General features: G+C 42.0%; 2 protein-coding genes across 2 annotated transcripts in view; both read right to left on the reverse strand.

The window, feature by feature from the left end:
- LOC138013609 (tetratricopeptide repeat protein 28-like) overlaps nt 1-10,000 on the reverse strand; it is a 116,557-nt gene that overhangs the window by 77,329 nt on the left and 29,228 nt on the right. The gene's annotated exons all lie outside the window — the stretch shown is intronic.
- Nucleotides 1-10,000, reverse strand: part of LOC138060441 (dynein beta chain, ciliary-like) — a 42,170-nt gene that overhangs the window by 30,545 nt on the left and 1,625 nt on the right. Inside the window, 12 exon segments of the mRNA XM_068906208.1 lie at nt 145-394; nt 1,047-1,295; nt 2,274-2,332; nt 2,335-2,372; nt 3,069-3,331; nt 4,164-4,613; nt 5,035-5,268; nt 5,716-5,868; nt 6,268-6,394; nt 8,648-8,739; nt 9,251-9,475; nt 9,966-10,000. The exon segment at nt 9,966-10,000 is cut by the window's right edge and continues 211 nt beyond it. Coding sequence (XP_068762309.1) covers nt 145-394; nt 1,047-1,295; nt 2,274-2,332; nt 2,335-2,372; nt 3,069-3,331; nt 4,164-4,613; nt 5,035-5,268; nt 5,716-5,868; nt 6,268-6,394; nt 8,648-8,739; nt 9,251-9,475; nt 9,966-10,000 — 2,175 coding nt within the window.

Here is a 10,000-nt window from a genome sequence, read left to right on the forward strand (position 1 = left end):
TTGGGAGTGTTTGGCTATGTACTATATTCTAATGGCTAAAAGATACAGTATAGCTCTTGGCTTTCAGCTCTAAAGCGTCAGTTATTGAGGGCCAAGTGGCAGAAGAACTCCGAATTGAAATATCCGTCATAAACAGTCACTCACCGTCCTTCCATTCCCTGGTGGCAGGGTTTATAAATCCAAACAGTTCATCAGCTGTCACAGCCTTGGGGTTAATATCATGCAGAAGTGGTTTTCTCTTCTGGTTCTGGTAAGTCTTGTTTAGTGTCTTGATAACCTGTGTTTTACCAGTTCCAGCTGGACCAAGAACAAACACTGAATGTCTGACGGCCAACAATTCTTCCAACTGAACAATTTTGAGGATGAAACTGTCCTCAGTTTGAAGTTTAAGATCCTGGAGAAAATTGCAAAGGAAATCAAGTTTATATTTGAGTTTCTTATTCCAAGTTAAAAGTGTTACGTAAACATAACGTGGTGACCAATAATCGCACACACCTATTCCCCGCCGGAGGGAAACGTTTTCTTTGAGGGGAGGGTGGAGTGAGTGACACTGATTATCTGAGTAGGCCAGGGTTGTGTGGGTGGACTGCTACCGTTCAGAGAGTTTTTCTAGGTCACCAAAAAGTATAAACTTTTATTTGTTTAATTCAAATTGAAATGTGAAATTAAGTTGGACAACCGGAGAGGCACAGTCAAAACCTAAGTGTTCAATAAGTCTTAAAAGAAGTGGTAAAAACGGCATATAAACTCTTCTCTCTTATGATTTGGGCTTTTGACATTTCCATAATGAAATAACTGAAACGTTCAAAAAAAGAGGTTGAAAGTGCGACACCAAAGAGAAAGGCAGTACTCAAGTCTCTTGTTTCACTCTAATCATTGTTCTGTAATTTGGATGCAAAGTAATTACAATATCACTCACTGATACTTGTATCAGATCTGGAGATTAACAATGGCTCACTTGCTCCACACAATTGGAATATATTTAGTTATAACTACATTAACTAGAAGACTTCGTCGGGACTTGATCAACACGAAGTTATTCTCACCAGGGCAGACTTTTTCACCAATGCTTCAAAGTCCATGTCACGTTTTCTTGGTACATCAAGAGCAGGAAATAAATCTCCAATCAGACCCATAAAAACAGGAACATCATCCGTGACAATCTTGGGGATGTTAAAGTCACGCAATGCGCGCATCAGTACTTGATCTTCAGGACGCTCCCGATCGCTTCGCTTCAGCGAGCCAGCAACGACCAACACGGACTTGATAGCACGGAGACCCCAGTCATAATGGTCCTGAAATGGAATTTTGCCGACATTATTTTTCACAGATCTTTTAACGTGTAAGAATGAATTCCACACAGTGAGCGGCTTTAAAATCCGAAGCAAAATTCGTTTGGCCAATCACAGCAGACACAGACAATCGATTGAGATTACCATAACGCGAAGGAAATACTTGAAGCTGGACAGAGGAGATAATGGTAGGAGCAAATCACAGTTGGTTTGCATTAATTTACATTTGTTGCTGCAGTATTGGATAAAAATGTTACAAATACAAAACTAAGGCAGTCTTCAAATTACTTCATAACTCAATTGAAAATCTTTCTGTATGCCCAAGCCCACCATGCAAAGCCACTGAAATGTCTCAGTTTAGCAAATTACTTGCAACATTCAGTTCCGTAATTTGATCACCAAGATCCCCTATAATCAGATCCACATCATAGAAATTCACTCAACGTGCCCTGGTGCGCGATTCTTGAAAGTTCCGAAACTTGTCAGGCCTTTTTCGGGTGTCATAATTCCCTCTGTATCTTAAGACCGCACAATTTTTTTATAGTCTATTAGTCATAAACTCCAAAATTACTTTGTTATCGTGAAATCCTGCCGAAAGAGAAGCCTATCAAAAAATGGCTTTTTTGTCCCGAAAAGTGTTCGGGACTTTCGAGAAACGGGCCCCAAGAGAGGTCGATTGAGACTCGTGTGCCTATTAAAGGGTAGAATAATGACAGAATGAGGTGAAGTGAAGTGACTGAAGGAACGGATACTTCATCAAGTTTAGGCTAAAACAGTAGCTTGTGCAAATGTAGCCTACGTTGCAAGTGTTTCATAGCAACGGGTTTCATGGCAAGACCTAGGGACGAGAATTTCGCTGTTTTGACAGAGGGAACAATGGGCCGAGTACAAAACTTTCAGATTGGGGAGAGGAGAAGAGGAAGGAAGGTAGATTTTTGTAACCAACGGCTGGTCGTTGTTTAGGCAATGCTACGGCATTACCTGTTTGGAAAGAAGCTCTTTACATAGTGAGTACAAAGTGATAAACTTCCTGGCAAGCAGCAAATCAGCTCGAAGTCAGGCACCACCATAGCACAAGGCCTAAAACACAAAACAAAAAGAACCTGTCAACATTCTACTTTCCTCTGTCGGCGCATGTCAAGCCTGACACTTATCCATCACGTTTGAATCGATCCGCATTAACACCGGTCAGCAGAAACAAACTACTCTGACACGATTTGTGTTATCCCTCCTTTCACAAAAATTTGCACTGATAGGAATTTCGTATCAGACGTATTTCATCATCAGCAATGCCCGGTAAACTGCGAACTCCACTTGATGAGTCTCAGATGGCATCTCAAATCCTCCAATTCAGAATGGAGTTGATTTTAAGTCCCAAACTGGAAGTTGAGTCCAGTCCTCATATTCTGATTTCCTGTTTTTGAAATATGAAATCAAGGACATGTATGTATGTATGTATGTATGTATGTATGTAATCAAGTCCCTACGTTCACTATAATTATCTAAAAAACATCAATAATTTCCACTCCGCAAGTCAAATACATGATATATATATATCCCCCATACTTGGCCTAGGAGACAACCCTTTTTCCCAGATAAATTTGTTTTTAGGAATAGGTTTTTTCCCTTGAAGCTGAGATAGCTCTGTTTTGATTGGCTTTTACAGCAGTGCATAACGGTTGACTCCCAAACCAAGTATGGGAGATATGAGGCCCTTCATAAGCTCCTGGCTAACAGGCATATTCTAAATGCAAAAGTACAAGGAGATTACATTACCGGAATAAGGCTTTGAGATTTTCCGGCAGCTCTGTCCTGCCGGCATATCCTGGGTTCATGGTGATGAAAAGTCCAACCGTAGGCACAAGGGAAATTTCCTCTCCTTGAAAGATGAAGCGCTTTTTCTTGTCTTTGATTGCGTCTTGAATTGACTTGACCTGCACTGCGACCACGGACAACACCTCAACTGAGATGCGGTTAAACTCATCAAAACAGCCCCAGGCCCCCGTCTGTGCCAGTCCTTTGTAGATGTTACCAATAGACTGAAAAGAGGGGGTAACCAAATTTACGTGAGTACAACTATGATGCGCCTAAATGAAATTTAGAGTGGTAAAGAAAGAGAATGTACGCCAATGTACCCAGGGGTTTTGTTATGCTGCACATCGTGACTCCTTGTATTCAAGAGTTGAGGGGAGTATTTGTAGCATTAGGGAGTTGCGCGCATATTTTGGTGTTTCTCCTCATTCCTTTCTTCCCCCCGTCTTCCACTGCAAGTGGAAGGCCATGGCTGGGTCGCTAGGAATTTCCAGCCACGAGAACAGTGCCTCTCTTGGCTCTGGCTAGCAATGGAAGGTCCAAATTGTATCAGTCATCCAACTTCACCTTAGTAAGGCAGGTGTTTATTTATTCATTTAGTTATTTATTTTGAAGTATACGTAATGTTCATATTAATAAAAAGCACAAGATGAAGACTTCAATGAAATGTTTCCTTTTCATCTAAGCTCACTCTCAAGACAATTAAATTCATCTTAACTGTAAAGTTTTCCACAGTCAGGATCCCTCTGAGAAACAAGGTTGGACGCGACAAAAGTGTTGGAAATCGCAATTCTCTATTTTCTCAAATCCCACAATGCATCTTGTTTACCCCTCAAAATTTTGCATAATCATTGTTTTCGATTTCTCTTGGGACAAGAAGATGTCCCAAGAGAAATCGAAAACAATGCCTAGGCAGATTGTTGCGGGGTAAACAAGGTATATTATGGGATTTGAGAAAGTAGAGAATGGAGTTCATAGACGATGCGCTAATGTCACTATTCATCAATATCCCTTTACGTATCACTGAAACCACAGACCACTAAGAAAGCAATATCATACCTTGTAGTCCATCTGTTCAGAGCAGTTAAACACGTATACCATAATCCCAAGTGCTCGTCCCAGATCCTTAGTTGTCTCGGTTTTTCCAGTCCCTGCAGGACCTGCCGGTGCACCGCTCATGGTCAGATGAAGAGACTGGGTCAAAGTGATGTAACACCTATCGGTCGACGGGGTGATCACCAGACGAGGCGTGTTGCCGAGATATTCGTACGAATATTTGAACTGTGCGTCACAGATGTTAGCAAAGCAGTGGCCACCCTGATCGTCCCAGCGATGTCTGAGCTGGCTAAGCCACAGAAAAGCTTGAGCATTTTCAACTTTCTGCTGGATAAGCTTAGCAACAACGTCACGAGCGTGCACGTCAATTGTACAGATGGTCATGATCTTCTGTCTGTCACCTTTGGTCAGCTCAACAATCAACATGTTGATAAGCGTTGTTAACTGGGAAACCTGATGGCCAACAAAAAACTCCCAAGTTACAATTACATCCTTTGAGTGGCCGTAAACTGAACACTGTACAAAAACGTCTTGACGTTTGAACGCTTCGAAAAGTTGCTCTAACAAAGTTTTTGGCGGACCGCCTGGGAAAAATCGCTCTTATTCAGCAGTAAAACTCGGAAACACAAAAAATTAAAACCAAAATGCCACACTTACGATCAACACGAAGACTGACTCTCCGGTTCTCCAAGCTAAGCCTTAGTTTAGAAAATTCTCTTTTGGGACCGCCTTTGTCACTGACTGCATCACTGAGTAACCCAAGGATTTCCAATTAACTTTGCTATGTACGCAAGTGAGAATTTATATGAATAGCCAAATAAATCTTACGCTCATGCTGTAGTCTGTATACTTAGAAAGGACAACTGAATCGTACCTGCTTCTTGTAATAATCCTTTAGAGCGTTTTCATATCCCTCCTCCAGTCTCCCAAACGCCAACACAACTTCTGTTGTCCACCAGATCTGAGTTCCACAGAGAGCAACCTGGGCCGGGTAGTCAAAGAGCCACTGGTCACGTGGTTTTTCTTCATACGATACCACAGCCTCCGACAGCTCATGGCGCACTGTGGATCGCATGGCGTCCATCACTCGGTTTAGCCAAACCTCGACCTACAAAAATCACAACGTTAGGTTTTACAGAGATCAAAGGACGCGGCAAGTGAGATCTCTTCTCTAAGGGGGCGACGGCGAACTGCGTTTGTGTGACTCAAAAAATGTCGCTGCTTGCCCGGGGCTATAAAATTTATGAAGCCTCCAATACCTCTACATTTTTGCGAAGAAGATTATGGCGACTAATACCACAAAGCCGTAACTGTGGAGAACCCAAGAGTTAAGAGTCCTACTGTGCTTACTCCACGCAAAAACCAAGAAAGCAACTAGTTCCACTTGACAAAAGAATTCTAAAAATTTAAACCGGTAATTTTTGTTGAAAAGAAAGCGGTCCTATTCTTTTGATGCATTTCCGTTCTCATGAACTCCCGGCGTTGTTGCCTAAGCTGCTCGGTAAAAAAAAAAAATTACGAGTGTTTCGTTAGGAAAGCGATGCACGCAATTTACCTGTCCAGAACAATCACAGGTCTTGTCGAAGTCAACATACTCTCCTTCCTTGCTGTACATGCCGAGGGCTTCTTTTGTCGGATTACCATCATCATCATCTTTGAACTTGAGTTTCGCCATGTTGTCGAACAACTTGGACAAATGGCGGCAGACCTATCAAACAGAAGAAAACGGACCCGTTACGCAAAGAGTTGTTTATTGTCTCTTTTGTCAGGGAAAAACAAGAGAGAAGACTGATAAGACCTTCAAAGGCGAAGATGCAATTTTTCGTTTAGTTCACAAGCAGAAATTTTGGATGAGGTTGGCACTCTCTTATTAAGGCTTTAAATTGTATTTGAAAGTAATTAGAAAAATATAGTTCGACAACAGTCCCATTATTTTTTCGGCCCCGGGTTGGGATCCTCTAATCGCCTGAAACCCTTATCAGAAAACAAATGGCACAAGAATAACTACACCCCCCCCCCACACCCCCCCTCCCCATTTCCCCTTTCCGGTAAGTTTCTTGCGTCCTCAATGTGACTACTATGCAATTAATCATGTGTTATTTCTTACCTCCACTGGCTGATTGCCCTTTGAAAGAATATCCAGTAGATCTGCTGATGACACGAAGTAAAAGCGCGGGAAAGCGAGACGCTTGGTCTCCAGATACTCGGCCAAGGCTTTCTCGCACAGTGACAATCTGCAACAAACGGTTTCAATGATGTCACGGGGCTCTTAAGCAACTTTTGAAATTTAAAACGAATACATTCTTAGATGATCTTATCGATGTTAACTGAAGCCTGTAATTCAAAGTGAGCGGCCAGGTCTTGTTTATAAACACTAGTTTCAGTTATCAAATGTAGAAATAATACCACCATCATAAACACAACTTTGTTCCCTAATCTTTGCAAACACGTCAGTGGGTTACTTAACTCGCCACAATTTAGGCCTACCGTAAGTGTTAGTTCGGCCTGGGAATCGAATCCACGACGCCCCGCCTGCTGTGATAAGACGCCAGGCCATCAAGGCGGATTTTTAATTAAAGTTCAAGCACATGCACAATACTCTTGCCGCCTTGCTACCATGACGAGGAGGACTGCCGAGATTGGCGCGCAGATATTTGGTAGCCTATGTGTAGCCGCACACTCCCCCCCCCCCCAGAGAAAAACCAGAGGGTTTTTCTTTCAGGGGGAGGGTACGGCTACACGTAGGCTAATATTTGGTAATATCCATTGACTAGATCGAAATAAATTGGCTAATTCGGAAAATACCATAGGACTCTTTGTTTGTCCCCCCAAATTTTGAATAAGCATTGTTTTTGTTTTCTCTTGGGACCATTGTAAGTCCCAAGTACAATGGTCCCAAGAGAAACTGGAAACAATGCTTATGCTAAATTTGGGGGGACAAACAAAGATTCATTACCTGCTGATAGCTTTAGTAAATAAAGAATAAATGCTATACCGAGTAATTGCATTGTGACTAAACTTGACAGACAACAAATGCAAGGAAACGATGTTATGTGCTTGTAATATTTCGATATAAATCTATATCATCTTCGGACTAAGGCGGGATACAAGTAGCAGAATTTAAATACTGCGAGATTGTGCAACAGTATAATCACGTGAAAGTAAAAAACAAAGAAACGAAACTGTCAGGAGAATAGGCGGAGTTCTCTACTGGCTTTTATGCCATTGTTCAGAATGGTGTTAGACGCTTAATAAAAATATAATACTATATAGAGAAGCTTACCATATTAAGCGTCTAACACCATTTCTGAACAATGGCGTAAAAGCCAGTAGAGAACTCCGCCTATTCTCCTGACAGTTTCGTTTCTTTGTTTTTCACTTTCACGTGATTATACTGTTGCACAATCTCGCAGTATTTAAATTCTGCTACTTGTATCCCGCCTTAGTCCGAAGATGATATAGATTTATATCGAAATATTACAAGCACATAACATCGTTTCCTTGCATTTGTTGTCTATCAAGTTTAGTCACAATGCAATTACTCGGTATAGCATTTATTCTTTACAAACAAAGATTATTATAGTATTTTCCGAAGTGGCCTATTCAGGTTGACCACTGTAGAGAAGCCTGAAATGCTGACGTTTCCAGCCCTTGCCCTTTGTCAGAGCGAACTGAGGAAACATGACTCCGTCAGCTTTAAATCAGAGTAACACTCAAAGCACGAGTTCTAAGTTCTGAGCACACGCAAATAGGTGTGAAAGTGCAGTTTTTTCACTAATGAAAAAAAAAAAAAAAAAAGACTAGATCGAGCCTACAAGTCCGGGGCCCTATTTTGTTGGGGCCACTTTCGCGCTCCGTAAAGGATTCGTATAGAAAGTGAAGTTATGGGTAAAAACGGAACCTCCTTCGATAGTATGCCGAAAAAACTTTGAAAGTGGTTCATACAACATTGACAAATCGCTTTCCTCTCACTTTGAACTCTTACGCTGAGGACTCAAGGTGGACCCAACAAGATAGCCTTTTGCTTGGCGCCCGACCCAGTCTACTTTTTTTATATCATTGGGTTTCTTTTTCAAGTGCGTTTTCAGAAATGAAAACTAGTATTCAAAATCCAATCTTAAGATCGCTAATGGGGACCTGTAGATCGGAGGTCGAGGACGACTACGAGTAGGAGTTTTCCGTTCTGAGCATGCGCACTTTGAAAAATGTCGGCCTCCAAACCTTATGCGCATGCTCAGTACGGAAAACTCCTACTCGTAGTCGTCCCCTTCCTCCGATCTAAAGGTCCCTAATGATGATGACGACGATAATGATGATGATGACGATAACGAAGATGATGAAATATAAAAGGACAATGACAAAGAAAAATAGCATTTCTTTGAGGGAAGAATTCTACTCTTGGTATGCAGTGATGTTCTTATCCATTCGTTTTTCGCGGTTACCTTTTATAACTACGTAAATCATACATACATTCATCGCCCACTCACCTTTCTTGTAAGTTTTCCAGATTCTCATACAGACCATCTCTGTTACAACAATTCACCACATTCGGGATTTCTGCGGCCTCCTTCATCAGTTCCTGTGATTGGTAAGAAGTTCTCTTTAATACCTAACTGCTCAGCTCACGAGGTCGGACCGAAGGAGCTGTGCTGCCGGCTAGGCGCTCGGCCCCTGAACACGACCCATGTGTGACCTCGAAGCACAGAACCACAGCCTGATGGAATAGGCCGGGAGTCGATTTTGAGTAGGGAGGAAAACCGGACTACCCGGAGAAAAACCCTCGGAGTCAGATTGAGATCAACTGAAACTCAGCCCACATACGACCCGAGCCAGAGTTGAACCCGGGTCACAGAGGTGGGAGGCACGGTTGATGACCACTAAACGGTTGATGACCACTAAACCATCCTAACTCCCCTGTTTTAGTGTAACAAATCATCCGAAATTGTAAAACATACAAAGGCAGAATATTGTGCGGGGATTTTTTTTAAACCAAATCTAGCCACCCTTGTCCCTTGTTTTTCATTCCCTCCCCTCTCCTCCCCCTGAAAAAGTAACTGATTATTGAATTCGTTTTCACAAAAAAACCTTACCTTGAAGTCAACATCGATGCCATCAAATCGTTTGGAGTCCTCGGGTAACTGGTTACGAATGTCTTCCGACCTGATGAAGATGCTTTCCAAGTGAGACCATGTACGTTGCACCTCAAACCAGATCGATATCACCGAATCTGATACGGATAGTTTCTTCTGCCACAATGATACCTCCTCCAAGAAATGCCCGATGTATTTGGATGTGATAAGATTTTGAAGTTGTACCTATAAAAAAGAGGATTTTTATGCCAACAGTATCTCCGTGATCCTGCTTTTCTCACGTAGCGCCGGGTACGCATTGCTGGTTAAATAACACACTTTTTCCATCTTCGCATGTCGGAATAACATTCTTCAGTTATGCCGCGTCGCTCGCCTTTCCATTGAAATAGTTTTCAACCTTTCATCCACATCAAACATTTTCAACCTATGTTTTGGGTAGGTTATTTCACAAATAAATTAGCGTAGACAGCGGTTTACAACAAGCATTTTAGCTCCAAGCCAGAATATCTCTGACGGATTTGGATCAAGTAAACAATTACTTTTCTCCTCCTTTTCTGCCTTTGTGACACTGTCTTTGACAGCGCACAGCCTTCACGGCATGTTCGAATATTGGCCAAAATGATAACGACTTGGAATGCGTTTTAGTATATCACCTGTTGTACGCTGTTTAAAATGATCGCCCCTTTTAAGTTGACAAAGTCTTGTCTTTTCATACCTGATTATCTTCCAGAGTTTCAATCAATTCCTCGC

The sequence above is a fragment of the Montipora capricornis genome, chromosome 8 (genome assembly GCF_036669925.1).
Source record: "Montipora capricornis isolate CH-2021 chromosome 8, ASM3666992v2, whole genome shotgun sequence".
NCBI lineage: Eukaryota > Metazoa > Cnidaria > Anthozoa > Scleractinia > Acroporidae > Montipora > Montipora capricornis.